Source organism: Gallus gallus, chromosome 28 (assembly GCF_016699485.2).
Source record: "Gallus gallus isolate bGalGal1 chromosome 28, bGalGal1.mat.broiler.GRCg7b, whole genome shotgun sequence".
Taxonomy (NCBI): Eukaryota; Metazoa; Chordata; class Aves; order Galliformes; family Phasianidae; genus Gallus; species Gallus gallus.
The window spans coordinates 1,142,656-1,165,837 of record NC_052559.1 but is presented as its reverse complement, the minus strand read 5'-3'; the positions used below and the strand labels follow the sequence as shown (position 1 = coordinate 1,165,837).

At 44.7% G+C, this 23,182-nt stretch overlaps 1 protein-coding gene across 8 annotated transcripts in view; it reads right to left on the bottom strand.

Moving 5' to 3' along the window:
* The window catches only part of RANBP3 (RAN binding protein 3), a 40,798-nt gene extending 25,561 nt beyond the window's left edge, over positions 1-15,237 (bottom strand). For all 8 annotated transcript variants that reach the window (XM_004948660.5, XM_004948661.5, XM_004948662.5 and 5 more), the window contains exons 1-2: positions 15,195-15,237; positions 5,670-5,725 (exon numbers count right to left, since the gene is read on the bottom strand). In XM_004948660.5, coding sequence (XP_004948717.1) covers positions 5,670-5,725; positions 15,195-15,216 — 78 coding nt within the window. In that variant the 5' untranslated portion in view covers positions 15,217-15,237. The remainder of the gene's footprint in view (positions 1-5,669; positions 5,726-15,194) is intronic.
* Positions 15,238-23,182: the final 7,945 nt, after the last annotated feature.

Here is a 23,182-nt window from a genome sequence, read left to right as displayed (position 1 = left end):
ATGAGTTCTTCTCGCAGTCTGCACACACATCCAGGATTGCCCTGACCCAGGTACAGCACCTTGCACTTGGCCACTGAACCTCATTCAGTTCTCCTAGGCCCACTTTCTAAGCCTGTCCAGGTCCCTCCAGCTGGCACCCCTTCCTTCTGTTGCATTACCCACACCACTCGCTTGGTGCCATCAGCAGACTTGCACGGGGTGCACTCGATCCCACTTCTATGCCATCATGACAATGCTGAAGAGCAGTGATCCCAAGACTGACCCTGGTCGCCGCTTGTCACCAGTCCCCATGTGTGCACAGATCCATTGACCACAGCCCTCCAGCAGCAATCAGCTTGGGTTAACTTCATCCAGTTAGGATCCCAATTCTCAACACAAACTGTTTTGGCATTTAAGCCTCTATCCCATTTGCCAACAGTGAGCAGAGCCAGCAAGCTTCCAAAGACATTGGGAGTTCAAAGGTGACCATCCTTGTACATGGACCAAACCAACCTTGAGGTGAGCCAGCTGTCACCAGGGGTCAATGGAACAACTGGGAAACCAGACAGAGACACTGAGGTGAAAATGACTGGGAAAGATCTAGTGCCTTTAAAACGACAAATAGCACATAGGAAAGGTTACAGAAGCATTTCCATATGAAAAATAGCTAAATGGCTTTGGATTCTTCAGTAGTAATACACACTTTCTGGGGAAATTGGAATACAAATCTGGAGCAACACATAGTATGACAATGCAGAGACTCTCACAGCACAAGAGCTGGAAGGGATCAAAAAGAAAAGAACTAAGAATAGCCATTAATGCATTACCACTTTTGCAGAAAAACCTGATGCCAAGATGAGAGTTTCTTGACCAAATAAATTCATAAAAATGTATTTTTTAACATATATGTATCAAATGGAACAAAACTACTGCAAGTGCCCTGATTGAGCTAATAGGATATGACTTAGACCACAGAAGGCACATCTGAGAAAGGCCTCAAAGATTTCTCCAATCAAAATTCCAAGACATTTATGCAACTGTTCTCAAAAAAGCACATCCAAAAGAAACCAGACTCCCTCAGAACTCACGTTAGTCTTCAGCCATGCTCACTATTGGACATATTTTCTAATCTCTCAGCTTCAGAAATAATGTTAAGAAGGCAATTACAGCACATCACCTGGCTCAGCCAGATCAAACTAAAACTATTTCATTAAAATAAACAAAAATCAAACATTTAGACTAAACACACAGAAGTCTGCTCGGAGACTCTGCTTCTGCTGTATCATAGGACATAGTGAAATAGACATGGAAAAACACATAGATTAATGTGATGCCAAAATACCATACAGGGAAGGAAGTAACATTCCTTTTGAGCAAAGACTGGCACAAGCATTCCTGTATCAGTCTGGATTTACTCCCAGTTCTGATGTTCACATGCCACACAGGGCTCCCTTCCTCATCTTCCCCAGCCTAACACCCGCACCCAGTGGCCCAGAGACAGCTCCCAGTTTCCCAATCTTTTCTTATCTCAGGAGCTGAACAACTCTCACTGACATTCTCAAAAGCTTTCAGACATATCACCCCTCCATACTGCTCTAAAGCTTTGCCTTCTACAACAGCCCCAGCACGTTTACAATTGTTCTTTCCATTGCAGGAGTGCAGCAGTATGTACACAATGATGAACCCTGAAGCATCACTTTGAAGCACACTGTTGACTTACAGCACAGTTCAGCCAGTTCTCCCTGACAGAACTCTAAGCAGCTATACTAAGGCCGCTAAGACAGCCTGCAAAATGCTATTGGTGCCCCTCTCTCCAGTTACTTCCTCCACAACTTGTTCTGCAATACCATCTAAACCCAACAAGTCATATCCACAGTACGAGTAACGGTTCGTAACCAAACTTCTCAAAACACCAAAAAACAGGCATGTCCAAATCACACAAAATCCAATTTAAACTTCACCACTTGTGCCCTGATCAGCTTCCACATTTTTATGCTCAGGCATGCTCTTGCTATCCAGACTACACAGGAATGCCACCATTTTAAGTCTTTTCAGCTCCACACCTCCTATTATTAATGCTCCACAGCTGAGACCTAGATAACAGATTCAACAACTAAATCCTTGCTCACTCTACAAGTAACCCTTAACCTTTCTGACCAGCTGTCACTCACTCCATTAACACTGCACTGTTTTGCAGTGACCCAAGTATACAACCTGACCTCCTTCAGAGTCATCCTTAACATCTTTCCTTCAAAAAGCACCCAGAAAAGCATGCTGTAGCTCATGTGTAAGTAATCAGGAGAGATAATGGAGTAATAGTGATGCTCTATGCTTAACATAACAAGGTTGGGACTTCACGTTGCTTTCTGATCTTAACAGCTATGAGTCCTCAAAAGCTGATGCAGTTTTCCAGCCAGTGACAACCAGAAGCTCTGGTGGTCAGAAAAAGGACTGGCGATGCATAAAGAAGTCAGCAAAATAATTGGTCGCCATCGTTCAGATACAAAGCTGAGGGTAAACTGTGAAAACAGTTCTTGTAAGGAGTTAAGGAGATTAGAAATAATGAAAATAGAGACTCACTCAAGAGATGTGGAAACAGAGGGAACAGCAGCAAGTGAAAGAAGTTCTAAAAACTCTGAAAGGACTGAATATGTGATAAGTAAAATGCAAGTCTGCTGCTTGCACAACTCCTCAGAGCATCCAGAGTCACTGTACAGTCACCCCTGCTCCTCCTGGAGACACTAACAGCCTCAGGGAACAAAAAGACTCCTAAGTAAGCATGGACCAGCCACGGGCATCCAGCTTCACACTGCCATTAAGTGCTACCACAAACCTTAGTTAAAAGACCCACAATTTGCTCAATGAAAGCTGAATTAAGAGACAACATTCTGAGCCACCACTGTGTGTCCTCTGCCACATAAACACTACAAACTGCACAACCTGATCAGTTACTAAACTGCGTACAAACCTTGTATGTCAACTACCTTAAAATTATTTTCTAAGTGTTACTCCAGGAAAAACTCCTCTGTTAACAGATGTCCAACTGCATCAACATAGTACCTCCATCAGTTCCTAACACACTTCTGCTCTCTGCACCTGCGTGTTGTTTGGCTCAACCATGGGCCTCCATAGATCTCATCAGGATGGCACACAGCACCCACAGCAGCAGCTATGGAGATGAAATCAGATCTCCCTCCCCAGAATCCTACATCACAGAGTGGTCAAAAGGGACCCTGTGGTGGGCTGATTGCTCCTCATCACACCAGGCTGCCCAGAGCCCCATCCAACCTGGCTTGGGGCAGCCCAGCAACAGGGAACCCACGGCTTCTCTGGGCAGCCTGTGCCAGGGCCTCACCACCCTCCGAGCAAATAATCTCCCCTCTTCTAGTTTAGAGCCATTCCCCTTTCTCCTATCACTATCTGCTCATGTAAAGTTGGTCCCCCTCCTGCTTCTACGTTCCCTTCTTCAAGTACTGGATGGCCACAGCGGGGTCTCCTTGGAGCCTTTTTTCCTCCAGACTGAACAACCCTCACTCTCAGCTTGTTCTCATAGCAGAGGTGCTCCAGCCCTCTGAGCATCTTCATGGTCCTCCTCCAGACCCATTCCCACAGCCCCACATCCATCCTGTGCTGTGGGCCCAGTACTGCAGGTGTGGCCTTACAAGGGGAGAACAGAGGGGACAGTCTCCTCTGTGCTCACTGCCACCCCTCTGTTGGTGCAGCCCAGGATACTGCTCGGCCTTCCAGACTGACAACATGCACTGCTGGCTCATGCTGAGGATCCTCTCCACAAGTCTGTAGAGACATTAAGTCTGTCGTTAAGGTTCTTCATGAATATTTTCTTGATGCCAACAGAATGCAACAAGCTCGTCCTGCAGCCCAGCACTGGAGGTCTGCACTCTGTGTAGAGGCAACACAAAGAAACATAAGCTCCCAAGACCTGCTAATTTCGTGCTGAAGTAGGCCAGCAAAGGAATGACACAGTAGCATGGTGCCCTGCATAGGCTGCATATTAAGATCACCACTTCCAATCCAATCGTGGAAGCACTGCCAAGCTGAAGGACACAAGAAAACATGCCTGTACAATTCAGAAAGGACTTCAGGAACAGCCAAAGCAACAGTGGGCGACCAGGAGCTGTCTCCTAGAAGGAAATGTGAACCAAACTAATGCTCCCTCCACTTCTAACATATGTGTAAAGTCATCACTGTAAAAACTAATAGGAATGAATGTCTCAAAAGTACCAGTTACTATAGGACATATTTAGCTGTGTTAATCAATATCAGAAAAAAAAAAGAGAAGATCTAATCCTTCCCAATCTGATGAAAGATCTCAAGCACTTGCTGATGAACATGCTTATTAAACCCATGAGAAAGCTTGAGCCTGGCACTTGTTCCAAACAAAAGAAAAATTACCAATTACAGACAGTGCACTATTTCTCCTCAAACATTTGAGAGGATATTTTGGTTGCACAGATAACAACCCAATCATTCAATTAAAAATAAAAGACCTCTCAAAACAGTGTTTGCACTTTTGAGGAAGTTTATTGTGAAAGATTGGCTGTGATGAGGGAACAGCCACATCTAAGTGCTGCTGAAGCCATGAGGCAAGACACCTGATACCCTATGCTGAACCCCATCAGTTCCTGCTTAAGAAAGGGTAACCTTCATTATTATCGCTATTTTCCAAATGTTAACATCTTTTACTCATTATTCACCAGGCATAAATTGAATAAAGCCATTTCTTTATATTTTCCTACTTTTGTTCCCCCAAAATTGATTCTCAAAATCAGAAATAAGCAGACTTACCATTTGAACACAACAATGCAAGAACAGCTACCTTAGCACTCACCTACACCACTTTGCGTCTCATTTTCACAGTGACAAGGCATGCAACCTACACTGCATCCTGCCTGCATACACAGTTTTCCATTACATCTATTTCCATTTAGTAAAAATTTCCACTCCAGGGAAGTCCCCACTTCTTTCTTCAACGCTGCCATTCTCCTCCTGAGCTCTGCTCCTCCTCCAGGCACACAAGCTCTACAGGGGGTTGTTCAGGTGGCTTCAAAGGGCCTCCAAGGAGACTCCATAACCTTCCTGGTGTGCTCGCAGTGTTCCTGGAGGTCAGACGGAGCCTCTGGGCTCCATGTGGTGCTCAGTGCCTCTTGTACTGCCCACACCAGCACTTCTACTGCTCAGCAGACTTTGGCACAGCTCTTACCTCAACACTGCTGCTTCAGATCCAAAGGCAGGGGACAGGCACACATGAGTAGAGGGATTACCAAAGAAGTCAGACACATCATAGCTTACTACACAAGGATACACAATATACAAATACACTGATGTGAAAAGCAATAATCTAGACCATGGGTTTTCTTTCTTTGCTCTATTATCAGAAAAAGAAGTTTTTGCATGAGAAAACTGCAAGCACTCCTTGGCCACCTGCTACCTTCAAGGTACAGCTTTGAAGACAGTTTCTCTCCTCAATTTGGTCTGCTTTCTATCTGAAGAGCGACGCACCTCATGGCATCATCATCATCATCCCTCTCCTTCACCCTGTGCCTCCTTACAGTGTTAAGGCTCTGTTGTCCATCTTCACCATCAGAACACACAACTGACTGCTCACCAAGAAACATGAATTAGGGCTACAGGATGAAAAGCAATAATATACATTATCAACATCTCCTTACCTTCTGTGCTTTATCCTTCTGAAATACAAAGACAGGCGGAGCAATGGCAGGTTTTTCTGCAAAAAGAAACATTGTTGTTTTTTCGAACCACGTTAATTATTAACTAATATGACAGCATTACGATCTATGAAACTGTTACAGAAAAAAACTTCAAGGCTACAGCTACATTTCAGTTACACAAGTTGCTTCAACTGATTCCTAGCAAGACGTAATTACTGTAAGGACTTGATTAAGAACAGTGTATTAAGAACAGAAATACAACTGACAGAACTGATACCCAAAAGCTGCACAGATTCTCTGTTCCCCCCAGACCTATTTCAGAGCAGTCCTTCCATCCTGTGTGAGTACATCAGCAGCAAGAGGCTCTTTGCTGAGAGCGTAATTCTTGAAAACATGTTTTGTCAGCGAAAGCTTTTCCTCTCCCACAGTATTGCACCAATGCAGTAGATAAGACACACAGAACAAGGGGAAATGGCTTTACACTAGAAGAGGACAGATCTAGGTTAGATGTCGGGAAGAAATCTTTCCCTCAGAGTGGGAAGACTATTTACAGATAAGCAATTACACCCAACTGTTTACAAATAAACAATTTAAACCAAACATCCTATGTACATTATTAGAGGTACCAGCCTTACATGTGTAACTGGAAAAGCAGATCTGCTACCTACCTGAAGTTCTGATTGAAACATTAGCAGGATATGCTTCTAAATACACATAACATTCAGTTCTCAACAGCAAAGTGAATTTCTGGAATGAATGCATGTTTTCCATTGCCCTTAATGATGCCAAAACAAGGGGGTGGGGTGTGAAACAGGAGAAATGGGCTTTCCTCAACCTTAACAAAGGTCATGTGATGGTACTTAAAGAGAGACTGGATGCACACTGTGCAGTCAGCAACTCTGCTCCATGCCCATAGGCCTGAGCATGAGGACAGCATTTCAGTCTATCTTCAGAGTGAGACACTGCTCCACGGGAGGGATGCAGGAGAGCTGTACCTGGGCTAACGTCTGTACTAAAGCCCCATCACGGCAATTATTCAGTTCTATGAACACAATTAGGTGCTTCACAAGACTAGAGGTTTAAGAACAGCTATTAGGTCAGCAGTGGTGAAAAAGTGAAACTATAGCTGGCAAACAAAACGATTACTCTAAGAACTCTGCATCACTTGAGGGGGGATTTTCCACCCTTCTGAGAGCCTTATCCAGAGATAACAAATCAAAAACACTGTAACTGAATCTACAGCCACTGACTATGACCTAACTGCTATACCTGCCCCAAAAGCAGAGTCTATGGCAGTGTAACAGGTTCTTCTGGAGGGAGCAGCCACATCCCTACAAGGCAGGGACACTTCTGGATTCCCCTCCTGGGGAGGTTTGGCTCATGCAGGGAGGAAGAGCTTACAACTTAGGACCCTTCCCTCCAAGGTGATGAGAAAAAGCATTTAGAGCATTTTAATATTAATGATGCAATTACAGTAACAACAGCTCTGTTCACCACCGTCCCATTGCAGCAGGCACATGCGAGTGCCCTGTTACAACATTACACAACTGTTTAGCAGAGGATGCTTTCAGAGAATTCCTTGCACTAAATCAGCATTATGTTTTCAGAGGTTAACCAGTGTTGTGTGCTTAATTCAGTTTCCGTGGCACATACATAAAGCCTTTAAAGGCATGACTGCATTTCTCATACAGACTCACTTCTCTGAGAAGCACGAGAGGTCTGCTCTGTATATTGAAAATACAAGCAGCGTTGGTAGTTATATAAAGGACATCCCTCACTTCATGTCCTTTCTGAGTTCTGCACCAAGACCACACAGAAGAGCTCACTTCATTCCAGCCCAAGGCAAGAGAGGAGCACTGCATTTCCTGACGTGACCTTCAGAAAACACTGCACATTTTCTGAGCCTTTTTGAGAATGCGCTTTCAGCAAAGGCACGAGGACAAAACCATCACTGCCATGGGTCACACACCACCTCACTTGTTAAAAAATTAAAAACCAGAACACAAGTGCTATTCTCCCTGAATGCATTTAAGTACACACCATATTAATGAGGCAGTATTTGATGTTTCCCTTGTGAAAGCACTTGGACTCTGCACAAGTCCCTTTCCATACTGCTTTTCTGTAAGCAGGACAAAACCAATGCCTTGTAGGACATTCTCTATTATTCCAATATCTGCCCCAAATGAAACCCATGCTGCAGAACCATCTCACTCTGACATTCTAGATTCCAGAACCGCTTCATTTCTCCTCCTCCCTTTCCCTTCTTCCCAAGTGCTTTTCCCAGTCACTACCACCATAGAGGTGACGCATCTTGCCTCAGTTCTGTTCTTCTCCAAGACTGATCTCACCCTTCGCTGTGCTGAAAAAGATTTACTGGATGAGTGACCAGTGCAAGCACAAGCCGTATTTCCACATCAACTTAGCATGCTTCCATTCCACCATGCGTGGTAAGGTTTATGTGCAGCAAAACAGAGCTATCAGCCATTTCACTGTCAAGTCATTAACTATCAACATGCCCTATGTACTACCACAAATACAGACACACTGTTAAACCTACTCATCAGCTTGCTTCACAGGCCTTGGAAACCAAACCAGAGGTATTGGAAACCAATTGCTCAGAGGTATCACATCTTCAAGTCATGCATTCTATTAAATGAGATTTTTATTTCTTTCACTCCAATGCATGACTACATACAGCTGTATCTGAGGCTATAAGGTCAGCCATGTTCCCTCCAGCTAGACAAAACATGACCTCATGTTACCCCTCCAACAGCTGACATCCACACAACCATAGGGGTTGGGCATTATTCTTGAAATAAAGCTTTCAGCCTTCTCTGCAGCATGAAGTGACCCATAACTGAAAACCCAACAGATACTCTGAGTGCACAAATATAAAAAGCATGTTCCTTTATGAATCCATTTTTGAAGGCACCTACAGCACTGCAAAGTTCTTTGGAACTTCATTCTAGATTACATTAAGAAGTGCAGCAGCATCTGATCGCATGGAAACCAGGCAAGCAAGCCCTTGCTTGGATCTGCAGAAGCAACCTACAAAGTGCAACATATGCAAGCTGAAAACAAGTGCCTTGACTTGAACTTATTATAATATATGAATGGAGAGAAAAAAAGTGATCATACCCACGAACAATAGTGTTAACAAGAATAAGGGCAATTAGGTTAACTCATGAAAGATTTGGAGTGATAATTTATTGTATATCTGTGGGTCAGCACGTGAACTGCAATGCACTACAGAAATTGTTTTAGGGAAATGTTACATGTGCAATTCTTATTACATAATGGATTTTCTGAATCTCAACTTCCAGAGGATATTTTGATATCCAGAGGATATTTTCTGGGGGATGACATTGAGGAAGAGATGCTGAGAGAACAGAAAATAAGCTGGGAGGAGCCCCTCCCCAGGAGCACAGAGTCCTTGCTTTGCCAGCTGCCCTGTAAGAGCACTTGTCTATGAGCAGGAACTCTTTAGTTCCACTCCCAGCTCTCCCAAGTCTTCTTTGGTACATTACAGTCTATTGAAATCCAGAAATCTGGGATATTTCTGTTGAAGTGACAATTATTTGCTGCATTGTTTGAGACCACTGAGCTACGTGCTAGTTCTGCTCCGTGGCATGGATGTGCATGGGGGGGGGGGGGGGGAAAATCTTCACACACCTCTTCCTCATGTATGTTCTACTTGTTTACTATGCCATCAGGGCTGCAGACCCCAGGAATACATGGCAGCCAATCAATACATACATACGATCAGCACATGGGCAGAAAGGAGAAAAAAATGAGTTGATGTGGATATATAAAGGTACTTCTCCACAGGTTTAAAACATCAAGTAGACACTGGGCAGTGAGAGAGAACTCCTCAGAAGACTTTCAGACCACCTCCAGTGCTCCAGGCCTTATTCTTTAAGGGAGAGGCACAGCACAGTAACATCCTGCAAGACCAGGGGACAGACACTGATTCTCAAGGACATGTTATAATTTGCTTCAATTTCTCCACTTTCCACCTCAAAGCACTCCAACTTCTTTAGAAGAGCTGAATTAACCCTTCCAAGGAGCAGCACAGAGCCTTCCCAACTCCTCCCTTACTTACACTTCTCTACTCAGTCTCAGAATGAGACTATCTATTGCTCTATCTTTTCTCCAGGATGATTTAACTCATAACAGACCCACTTAATTATCAAATAAGTCATTTCAGGTTTGAAATAAGACACGTAATCCTTCTGCTACAGCTGCCAGAGCTCAGCCTTCCCCCCAGAGCAGCATATCTTTTCCAGCTCAGTTGGTGGGAGCAGGATGGGCACCAAAATGATGTAAATCCAATGCACAAATAAACAGCAAAACTAGCTGGCAATCACCTAAAAAAAGAACATAAGGGAGAAAAAAGGCTGGGGGGGATCCTACAGAATGGGCTATGGGGAAGCACCAAAATGCATCCTTGTTAAGGCTTGATGTGGGACCAGCATGCTCCATCAAGACAGCTGCAGAAGAACTACAGTGCTGCTAAGGATAAAAGGAAAAAAAAAAGACTATTTGGATGTTTCAGAAGGTTTTTTTTACCCTTCCATCAGACCTGGGCAAAAATGAGTATTCAAAAATATCTGGAAAATAAAAACAATGGGTAAAAAAAAAGCATGTTAGTTGCAAACAGAATTAAGTGTTGGTTATACAGACTGTAAGCATTTTCTCAGCATACCTTACTTTCTTACCACTCAATCTGCTCTTCTTGTCTGCTTTGGTACCACTCAAAACTATGAAATAGCAGCTGAATTATACATGCACAGGAGCCCCTATGGTATCAAACCTGGAAAATAACTGCAGGTGTTCTCTTTATACTACTGTATGGAAGAGAAAAGTGGTGGAACCCAAATCTGTGTCAAGTAGAAGAACATCTGATGGCAACAGCTTACAGAGGAAAAGAAAGATCTTCTAAAGAATGCAGGTAAGCAGAAAATATTTGATTTGAGAACACAACCGCACACACAGACTGTTTCAATTCCTTTAAGGAATAAACTTGTGTGCACAGATATAACACAGCCATACAATTCTACAAAGACAAATGTCTTCCAACATTCCCCCTTGAAATGCCACTTGGTAAAATAAAGATCCATTTGAAAAAGCTGTACTCACTAAAATAACTTCTTCCTTGCTTTAAAAGCTTCTGCTGAATGAAATCAAGTGTAGGATCATTACAGCTATTAAATTTGATAGTTTAGGGACTGTGTAAGGAAAAAAATAAGTTGTGTAGCAAGCAGAAAGAAATGCCTGTCCATAGGCTCTGACTTGCAAAGCCTTTGCACAGGAAGCTTTGGCCACTGTCACCACAAGTAACCTTCTGATCACGATGGGTGCCAGCTCAGAACAGAAGAACAAGTTCCTCTTACTAAAGGTTGAATGAAAATCTAACAAAAATTCAAGGTTAGACTTAAATTATGCTTATATAAGCAAAAATATTCTATCACCTTAATACCACATAAGTTACTCAGTGCAGAAAGATCAGGCCAGGACAACAAGCTAAAAAAGAGACCTGGGCATTTGTTTTATAGAACTCCAAAGGGGCAGATAACAAAACAAGACTCTTCTTTTCCAATAGCTATGAATAGACTGAAAGCAAGAAGAAAGCTACGAAGCCAACAGCTGAACACTCAAAAAGACCCCACAAGCAAAGTCCGATCATACTTAATGACACTGGATCATTCATACCCAGAGTTCACCAATGAAGTCATGGTGAATATAAATTACAACAGGATGGTGGGGGGAAAAAGGGGAAAAATATACTTCTGTATACTTCTGCCTCACTTAGAGAGCTCTGCTTTCAAGATGTAAAGCATGTGACAATCTGGTCCATCTTCAAACCCTTTTTGTCTCCGATCACATGAACAAGCAGGCAATTTCTTCAAAGCACTGCCACAGCTGGTATGGGAACGTAGAGTGCTTTTTACATATCTAAGATTAATTAGAAAATTTCATACCATTTTTAAAGCACAAACTTCTTGTGTTTGCAGAGAAGGTGTTGTTTCATCTCCCAAGCCATGGTGGCATCAGAAGGCTTCCCTATGCTTTACGTAGTTTCATTTCAGCTACTTGACATAAAGCAAATGTTACATGTCAGGAATGGGGAAAAAATAAACTAGCTTATTCTCAGCAGATGGGAAGAAGGAAACCAGTAAAGAAATCCAACTATTTTGCAGTAGAGATCCTTACAGAACTCCAAAAGGTGTCAACAACAAATTGCTGAAGTACACAGCAGTTTACCTTGTAAACTGAAGTTGCTTGGTTCCTACAGAACTGCCAGAGTCTGCCACACAGGGAGTGCAGCACAGGCACCAACTGCTCAGGAAATTGGAAGGAAGCAATCACACACTGGCCCTGAGAAAAGCTTGTACCTCTTCAATGAGAGAAAGGAAATAATTCATGCTCAACACGAAGAGATCCTATCACCCAAAGCACAGACACAGGAGCAAGTAAGGCATATACAAATGCTGAGTTGTACATTAACTGCAAGTTAATGAGAAGAGCATTCAGGTTTAAGTCAGTGCATGCCCAAGAGGAAGTTTTCCAGTTCTCCATCAAGTCACTAACAGATTTGTGAATAAGTGTCAGTTTTAAATCATGATCCAGCTAAAAAAAAAAATCACTGAATGTCATACCAGATTTTAGAGACAATTCCCAATATCATTCAATACCTATTTTGTATGATAAAAACTGTGTATACTATCCCAAAATATTCCAGAACCGCTTTTCAGAGCTTCACAATGCCAACCCCCAACCCTTTATTCCAATCTCCAATGGAACAGCCAACAGCTGGAGAGGAACTCACCTCCCTCCCTTCATTAGCACCACACTCAGCAGCTCACCTCCTCTGATGGCAGGGATAGTTTCCAAGACTAGGATCTGTTCTTTGGAAGCCTTGCAATAGAAATAACTTGGGAAGGTAGCATTTGGACTGCCTCATTCTTCATCCCCCTTCTCAGAAGAGGATCCCTCCCTTAATCCAACAACCTTGAGCCAGGATGCCACTTGCCATCAAGCCACTACCAAGAGGTACAGCTTCACCAACACGACACAGAAGGAAAGATAAGTTAAAGGAAAATGTTAATGGAACGAATGGATTGAGGACAACGTGGTAGTTCTGAATCCACAGAGCTATGAGGAAACAGATCACGGGTTGTCCATTGAAACAGCTTAAAGGACACTGGTAGAACACTTAGAAGCTAAGTCACCACTGAGGTGTTATTAAGATTAAAAAGGCAAAACCTGGGAAGTAAAAGTAACCAGCATACTGTTGGAAAAGGAAAAAAATATATGAATGAATAGAAACAAAGGAGTGCCACAGTAAAAGCATCATATTGAAAGAGTTCTGTATGCGTGAGTCGAAAGGGTATGAGCAGAACAGACTACCAAAGGACAGAGGAAGGTTCATTGCAGAACTCATCTGCAATGAGGGACGGATAAGATCCCAAGCAAGTTTCGCTTGCAGGAACCAACAAGAAAAGCTATTGCTCAAGCATGCTAAGGAAAAACAATCTGCAAAAATAACTGAAACCACTTTCTACATATTTGTGTCTACTATGTGTCAAGAACTAATTGGCGTCACACTTCATTATGAGGTATGGTTGAGAAAGTGCTGCTTGCTGACCCATTTGTTTTAACCACACATGATCATTTAGCCTCCAAACACCTGAAACAAAAGGTCAATGTAAAGTTGAAAGTTGAGAAGTATTAGTACAGAAACAGTTGTTTCACATATCCAAATGAAAACACCCAGGTATGGGGAAATAAAACATTCACACACAGGCCCAGAAAAACCTAACAGGAATATGCTTAAGAATGAAGAGAAATTGATGAAAGTCATCAAGGAGCATCGCTGAAATGTGAGAGAACACAAACAATGCAAACAGATTACTGAATTCACTGACTTCCTGCAGAAAGGTGCCACTACCATAAGCACATGCAGTTGCACTGCTGTGCAAAAAAAACAGATACTCCAGAAATGGAGCTGATGGAAAGAAAGCTAACACCAGAAAATGCATCCAACCACAACAGAATGAGCCAACAGTAGGTCAGACCCGAGCTGGTCCTCCTCAATCTCAAGAAAGTTTATTCTTGAGCGAAGAAACGTAATGGGGAAGGATGAAGATGACAAGCCTGGAAGTAGATGTGAGCTAAGGAGACCTGCAGGTGAGGGGACTCACTGGAGTCAGGGAAGGGTCTGAAGGAAGAAAGAGGAAGAAAGGTGAGATGAAAACATACAGATGATACCACACTGTGATTCTTGTCTTTCTGCATAGAAAGGCCACAAGATTCTGCAGATATGCAGGGCTAGGAGTGTAAACATAAGACAAGACAGCACCAGATGATGAATGCTGATAACTTAGAACATGACTTCCAGTTTAAATGTTTCCCTCTCAAACTGGGAAGTAAAGTGAAGGGCTTGCATGAACCACAACAGCTATTCCCAAACTTCTGGTGCTAAAAGAACACCAAGAGACATGAAAATTCATTATAATGTCTTACATACCATCAATTTTCTCACTAATAATCATAACATATTTCACTGCTGCTCCCACAACTACTTACTGTGCCTTCCTGAGCACTGACAGCATCTCCTCAGTTTGGGAGCCAACAGCCCCACATGTGCTGTATCAGAGGATTCACCCAATACTTTGAGTGTAATGCTGTGGTCAGCTGCAGGTAGGATCCTGCCCAAAAGTTATGCCTACTATAGACACTTACTTCCTGCTGTCTAATGTTAACATCAGAGCTGTAAACACCACTGGTAGAAAGTGTGAGCATCAGGAAAATCACTGGAAGAAAGCACTGTGCATTTTGGCTCCTTCAGGGCATTCAACTCCTTCTGTTAGGATGAGAAGGGAGCTGCACCCCACCACCCCCAAGTGTCCCTCCCGAGACCGGGACTCCAGGAGAAATGCTGCAGGCTGCTGGGGGCTGAGCTGGGGGCACCGAGAGCCCACTCTGGGGGCTGCCCAAACTGCTGATACCCGCTGTCACTTAAGCAACAGCCTGCACCCCTGGGAGCTGAATCCTCACACACTACACTTATACACCCCACAGCACTCTCAACTCCTCGGAGTTCTTTACTCCCAAGGTTTGTAAGCCAAGAAATGACGGTTACACCGCGCCCGGCCGCACACAGCAGCCCCAACGTCCCCCCGCGCCAAAGGGAGCAACAGCAATAAGGGCAAGGCCCCGCCGGCCCACCAACCCCGCTCGGGGCAGCCCTCCGCCCGCGGGAACCGCACAGGCCGGGCGGTAAGGTAGCGGGCAGGCCCGGCCCGGCAGGAGGCCCCGCGGGCGGAGCGGGGGGCACAGCGCGGCCCGGCGGCGCCGCCTTTGTCCGGCCGCTCACCCGAGGGCCGGGGCACGGAGAGGCCGCACGGAGGCGGTGCGCTGCGGGAGGCCGGGAGCGGATCGCGGGGCCCGACTCGGACGGGCGCACACCGGGCTGGGGCCGAGCCCGGCCCGGCAGCGCCGCACACAGCAGCGCCCGCCTACCTTCGTTCGCGAGGTCCGCCATTTTACTTCCTCAATCACGCCCGAAATGCATCGCGCAGCCGGACGGCTTCCACCACCGGCGGGCCGCGCCGCGCATGCGCCAATTTACGGCCACTCGGCGCATGCGTGGACGGCTGGCCGGGCGGGGGGGCGGGAGCGGAATGGCGGGTGCCTCCGCGCATGCGCAGGGCAGGCCGGGGTGTGGCGCGTGGCACCGCCTCAGGGCGGGCGCGCTGAGTGAGGGTGTTGCCTTTCTGTCAGCAGCGCAGGGCTTAAGCGTTCAGTGTGGTGTTATATGGTTCATTAATTACCAGTTGCTCCTTGAGGTATTGTGCCACAACTCTGCTCTTCTGGGATTTATGGACTTTAGCCCGCGTTCAGCCGTGACGACGTAAACTTTGACTTTCTCACAGGCCGCTCTCCAGACAGACCATTTCAGGCTGCTGCTGCATCCCAACCGGCGCTTTTTTCCTGTTCTCTGGGATCTCACATGGAATCTCTCGAGAACTCCCAGCCCACCGCGTTCCTCTGACCTCTCAGAAGGGGCTGTAAGCTCACATAAGTCATTCTTTATCATCTTCAGAAAGGTCTTGGAGCTGAGGGGAAGCCACATCCACATTCAAGGGATGCTTTAAGCAACAGATTCAACCTCTCGCTCAAAGCAGAGATCTGAGGCAGAATGAAAATACTATCAAGCTTTTCATCCTTTCCGTGTTTAAACTAACTTGCCTCTATACGATGTATGATGCTGTCCCAAGCGAGTCACCCCCAAGCTCTCTGAAGACAGGATGCCAGCCATGGGATCAACAGTCAGAGTTGCCCCTGAGGGTGGTGGCACAGCACACTGTGTAATTCCACAGGGCCCACGTACCTGAGGTGAGAGAGCTTGCTCCCATTTCAGCCTCTGAATCCTGTGGCATCACTTGCCTGTTGGGGTGCTGTGGATGGCATTACCCGAGAGGTGTGCAAAATGAAGGAAGAAATACTGCTCTAACACTGGGACCAGTATAGACCAAAGTTGGAAGACAGGGCAGGGCAGAGCAGACAGTTGTTTTGTTGGCCAGCTTTACAAGCTCCTGAAGCAGGTACTCAGGAAAAGACCTGGGACTAACCATGCTAGGAATAGAATGCTAGTTCCAATGTTAGGAACTCTTTGGTTTCGGTTTCTAGCATAGGACTCCAGCTTCCTGAACTACATGTGTTAATAAATGTGATTAGGTGAGAACCATTCTGATTCATCTAGTCATGTACTGCAGAACGGACAATGTAAGGGGTTGCGTGTCACACTGTCACTCTTCAGTAAGAAATCTACATGCCTTCTGTTTAAAATGTTTTTGACAAGACACACCAAAAGCTTATGGAAAACTCTGGACTAAGAGCCTGATCAGTAAGTCCTCATATGGATAAATGAGTGGTTAAATGGCAGGATGTTAATATATGGCACAGCAGAGAGAAGATCTCAGTAAAATCCATCAGGAAAAGGGCAGGAATGTTGAGGCACAGGAGCTTGTCTGCTATGCTAAGCTAATGCAAATTAGTGAAAGTGATGAGGAGTTTATTAAGAACCTCACAGTCCTGAGAAACTGAAAGTAGTGTACATAGAGAAAGACAAACTTATCTATGTACAACAATAAATTAATATGCATGCATGTTTGTGTGTGAATATACCCACACCCTTATGGATACACGTACCCTGTAACAACAACTTAGAACCATTCAGAGAACTGAGTTGTTCTCTGAAAAAAATGATTGATAATTAGTTTTAAAGACAAATGTAATGCCTGAAATTATGGGGCAAGAGCAAACGCAAACAAGAATCATCATTATGTCACTGTGCAACTAATTTTGTCCAGGTTGCTACCCTTCCTCCACCTCCCCCTTGACTTCTGGAGGGATTAAGCATCTACATTCTGAAGAGGATCCAAGAATTAAAGTAAAATGAACACAGCAGAGAGAATTGTTCAAAGAGAAAGAATAACAACTTACTTTGATTCGTTACTCTGTGTTTGGTGAAGTCTGAATGCAACATAATTGAACACAAAGCCTGATGTGTAACACCTGTGTGGAGGCTCAGATGGGAGGCTGGACAGATAACTGCAGTCAGAAGTGCTGCAAACAGGAAAGAAGTTTGAGAAGACCAGGCTGCCATTGCTGTCCATCACACATCCTATTCACCATGCACCTGTGAGAAGCTGAGCAAGCTGGATGGCCTCTCTATGTACATTTTAGGTAGTAGTCATCTACCCAGGAACAGGATTTTCCTCCTGATGCATAATGCTGAAGCTGTGCTCATACTAAATCCAACTTTCAGAGAGTTAATTCAACTTCCGACTTTCTTCTTCACAGAGAATAGTACCTGCTCCTCCTCAATGGGATGGAAAGGCCCTGATTTCACTTCAGGCTTTTTCCAGTGCTCATGAAGAGAAACGATGACAAATGTAACAGTTTTTATAAAAGATAATGTTTGAAGCCCTACAGGTGGACTGAATCCCAGAGCCATGGGAACTTCAGCTTTTGTGAAGGAGAAGAAACGATTTGGTGAAGCTGTAAATGCAGACAGTCTGTCAGCCCAGTTCTGAAATTCCCATGATAAATGCAAGTCCTTCCCAACAGGTACATTCTTGTTCTTGTCCTCTCCATCCATTTTAATAGGAGTGTTGCAGAACAGAGGCTGAGATTCCTTTCCAAATGAAAATGTTTAATTTCTGTCTGAATTGTCATAATTAAATGCACTGTAATCTTTTTATTATGAAGCATTATCTGGGTTAGGAACACAACCCGCTGCAGCACCTTTGGAGCTCTCTCAGCCTGCAATGTTCCAGGACTAACGTTATCACCCAGAGAAGTGAAGAGGTGCCTCTATTGGATATTGAGTGATAACAGCAACTGGATATTGAACACCTTTGCAAGATCTTATTGTTTTTTGCGTGTCCACCAGCAGCTTACAGGGCCAGGTGGCAGTGCTGGAAGCTTTGTGATGCCCAAACCCATACGATGCCCAGACCGTGGTGTGCCTCTTCACTGGAGAGCTGGATCATGCCTGGTGCACACAACTTGCAGGGCATTTAGCTGAGAACATTATCATGTCTAATCATACGAGAACCATAATTCTCACGGATACGCAATGTGGCTGAATTTGCTCCAGTCTGCATGGAATTAAGTCTCTGTCCCAAAGCAGACCTGTCCTACAAACTGAGGCAAACACTCATACTGAATTGGTGTGAGAATAATTACCTAAAAAACAGTAATTACATTTTAAACTTAAGCACGTATTCTGATACGCTTATCCATCACAGAACATTTCACTTCAGAGCATGAAAGCTGGTAAAACCTGTGAGAGATGGCAAACATGCTCTTATCATGGAAGTGTTGGGCAACTTTAATTATAGGCACTGCTGTGCTGTGCTTCTCTAATGAATGCATGGCACTGACATAGTGGATGGTGTGACCTAGTTCAGGGAAGTGATTTAGCAAGAATTTACCTCAGAAAGTTACGCTCACTAGACCTTAAGAACCAGCAGGTCACAGTGTGTTCCCTATTCATGTTCTAATTAGAGCTCATACTTCTCTGGTATCATTAACATTAGAGTGGAAAATTAACAGTTTTATGCTATCAGAGTTTGGAGGCCAGATTCTGATTTAATTTACCTACAAGTAAGTCTATAATAATAGGAGGGTAGATGTGATTCTGGCACTTTATTATTTCAATAAAAAGTAAACTCCACCCATACCAACTTTACAGTTCCTGTGACTTTTAGAAATTAATTACAAGAGTTATCTGTACCCTGTGAGCTTGTCAACTTGCTGATATAACTAGAATCTATTTTGGGTGCATGCCATTAAGATACTATAAATGCCGTGCTTTCTGATTAGTACTATTGTTAGGTCAGCATTTCTAAAGGGACATGGCCTAAAAGTCACTATGACTTTGACAAATTAAATCTTTTTTCCATGGCAGAGCTCTCTCTCCCTCCCTCTCTCTCAACACCACTCCGTTTGAAGGCTTTCTTTCTTCTGAGACTTTGTAATTTGGATGAGCTCAGGCTCTGCCTCCACCACCTCACACTTCATCTATCCATCCCATCTCTTTGCCATGACATTCAGTTCAAAACTATCTCAGACATCACCACTGCCATGTTCACTTCACCCCTAGTTTTTTTGTCAAAGAAGTGTGGAAATAGCTATTCTGGCCCAAAGCAATAACCACAACTACCTCTATACTGTATGAAGCTGTTATGTTAGCACCGACCCTGCTGCCCTACAAGACTGATATCACAGACATGATGCTCTGATTGAAATGTGGAGACTGAGAAGTACAAACCTGGTACAAACTTCCCTGGCTGGTTGGCTACCTGTTTGACATCATGCCAGAGTTAAGTGACCTAAAACTTTGAGCAGCTTGGTGTGATTTTAGTTTATAGATCTCTGTGACTTGCTTGGATCCATATAGCAAAAGTCAGTCAAATTCACTGTCTCGATACCTTTGCTATGTACCTTTGTAGAAGAAGACCACAAGCAGATGCCCCAGAAGCCTTCTTTTTTTCAGGGACAGAGACAAGAGGTGGCTGTTGAGTTGGCTGACCTCCGTGAGTTTCTTGTCAGTCCCCTTCTCAAGAGGGCCAAGGTCCTTCAGAGTTGTGGGCTGGTTGTACAACATGTTGAATAGTCTCCCACCCAGTTTGCCATCACCTACAAACTTGCCAAAGGTACCATCCATCCTATGTCCCAGGTTCCTGATGGAGATAATCCCAGCAGCAACCCTGGGGAACATCAGCATTTTAAAAAATCTTTTATTTTTTTTTATCTTAAACCTTGATCTGGTTCTCACCATGTATCTGTAGAGTGGCCAAAGCAGTGAATCCAGCAGAAAATTCTCAGCATCATCCTAATCATGGTAGCAATGCAGTGCTTTTTAACAGAGTTGAAAAAGACCCAGACAATAGATCTAGAGTGTCTTTCCTGATATTTCGTATTTCCTTTCTGCTCACTTTAACTCTATTCCTATGGTCTCTGTAAGGTCCAAAGACTGAAGCAAAAGCATTTGAAAACCATAGATGGTAAAACTCTGAGTTTGTTTTATTTCTCTTCACTTTTGATTTTATCCCTATGGAGTATCTTCATCCTTCCTCTTTGGTTCCTTTCACTTTGCAGTGATTTCTGTTAAAAAAAAAAATAACAACACCGTTCCAGCATGTGATTTTACTCCTCCTTAAAAATATAGATCTGCAACACTTATTCACAAAAACTGTCTTCATCACTGAGGCTTTCTGCAGGCATACATGCATATGCACCCAGAATGCAGAGGCACAAAGGTCATGGCAGTCTGGTGAAGTTCCCCTTGATTGTAGAAGGGGAAACATAACCCCCGTTTTCAAGAAGGAAAAAAGGAGGAAGATCCAGGGAACTACAGGCCAGTCAGTCTCACCTCTGTGCCTGGCAAGATCATGGAGCAGATCCTCCTGGAGGCACTACTAAGGCACATGGAAAATGAAGAGGTGATTGGTGGTAACCAACATGGCTTCACCAAGGGTAAGCCATGCCTGGCAGACCAGTTGGCCTTTTAGGATGGAGTTACAGCATCAGTGGGTAAAGGAAGAGCAACTGACGTCATCTACCTGGACTTGTGCAAAGCATTTGACACTGTTCCACACGACATCCTGGTTGCTAAATTGGACTAAAAAGGATTTGACAGATGGAGCACTCGCTGGATATGGCATTGGCTGGATGCTGGAACTCAGAGAGTTGTGGTCAACAGCTCAATGTCCAGGTGGAGACTGGTGACAAGTGACATTCCTCAAGATCGGTGCTGAGACCAGTGTTATTTAACATCTTTGTGGGTGACATGGACAGTGGGATTGAGTGCACCCTCAGCAAGTTTGCAGATGACACCAAGCTGAGTGATGCAGTCAACGTGCTGGGGGAAGGGATGCCATCCAAAGGGACCTGGGTAGGCTGGAGAGGTGGGCCCATGCCAAGCTCCTGGAATTCAACAAGGCCAAGTGCAATGTCCTGCAGCTGAGTCAGGCCAATCCAAAGCACAGATACAGGTTGGGTATAGAATGGCTTGAGAGCAGCCCTGAGGAGGATTTGGGGGTGTTGGTGGATGAAAGACTCAGTGAAAGCCATCAGTGTTTACTTGCAGCCCAGAAGGCCAACAGTATCCTGGGCTGCATCAAGAGGAGCATGACCAGCAGAGCGAGGGAGGTGATTCTGCCCTTCTGCTTTCATGTGACCCCACCTGGAGTACTGTGTCCAGTTCTGGGGTCCCCAACACAAGAAGGACATGGAGCTGTTGGTGTGGGTCCAGACAAGGGCCACGAAGATGATCAGAGGGCTGGAGCACCTCTGCTGTGGGGACAGGCTGAGAGAGCTGGGGCTCTTCAGGCTGGAGAAGGCTGCAGGGTGACCTAACAGCCTTCCAGTACCTGGAGGGGGCCTTCAGAAAAGCTGGGAAATAATTTTTTGTGAGGACACATAGTGACAGGACAAGGGGAAATGATTTTAAATGGAAGAGGATAGATTTAGATTAGATATTAGAAATAAATTATTTTCTGTGAGGGTGGTGAGACACTGGGACACAATGCTGAGAGAGGTCATGAATGCACTCTGGAAGGATTCAAGACCAGGCTGGATGGGGCTGTGAGCAACCTGGCTGAGCAGGAGGTATCCTTACCTATGGCAGGAGGTTAGAATTAGGTGATCTCCAAGGTTCCTTCCAACCCAAACCATTTTATGATTTTATGAAATACAAGCTCACCTCTATACAGTGATACCTGTATGCATGCACTCGTACATACGTTCTGCACAGGTACACATGCACGCACACACATTCACAGAGAAGTACAGAACCTCAACAACATTCTTAGTGCCTCCCATAAAAAAAAGAGTCAGCTTAGTAAGTGCTGCATGCAGTCGTAGCTGGCCCAGCCATCACTGAAACTAAATGTTGCAATGTCTCTTACTAGGTCTCTATTGCTGTATTCACTTGTGCTTGAGTGTGACCCATGCCATGGAAGCTGTCTGCAGGGGCAACGTCACTGTCCTCCGCAGCAGGACTGTGTCTTCTCAGAACATGTGCTGCTGAAGCAGGCAGTTGCCTCTGTTCTCAGTAGACTTGCTATCCTACTCTTCCCCATCAAGTATTATTGAAGGGCTGTAACTTCCTGGAGTCAGAGGCCAAGACTGTTATCCCCCAAATGATATCCATTGCCAGGGTGCCTCATGTGACACAGTGCAATGTTTCCATGACCTACTCAACTACTCCAAGATACAGGGGTAGCTTGGGTTTCCCACTTATGGGTTATGCCCACGAAACTCCTATGGCTGAATCATCTTCAAGGGGAGTTGGCTGGCAAGCTTAGCAGAATACCAAGAAGTGTCATATACAGCTGAGACCTGGTGTTAAGCCCAAATTAAATCTCTTTTTCTTTTTGCTCTACACCACTCTACACCTCACCACAGGAGAGGTTTACATCTCCTATTGCTAACAACTGGTCTCATTGTTTTCACTGCTGGTCACTGTTGCCATACATACACAGATGGGTGCTATCTGCCTCACCCAGCAGCCCTGGTCATGTCCAGTGTCACCTGTTCCTGGTTTGCAGCTGTGACCGCAGGGTCAGACATGAGAAGGTGGTGCAGTGGTTCTCCCCTGGGCTCCTCAGGAGCAGGTGGCTATCAGCATGAGGAAGGGGAACTTGTTGCTTCAGAGGTGCTCGTGGCTTTTGAGCCAGAACAGCAGGCAAAAATGATGCTTGCCGTAGAGACAGCTGAGGCTTGTGGCTGCAAGATGTTGTTTCACCCAACACGTGTGGTGGATGATGGGAAGCATTGCAGGAAGGGTTGGTCTCATTGGACTGGCTTTAAAGGTGGCACTGTGTCCTTTGCTCTGCAGGGATTTGACCATGTCCAAGTGCCAGCCAGTTCCACCCTTGGACATTAGGCATAATGACAGTGGAAGTGCAGCAGTGATCTCCAAGATCTGCTGC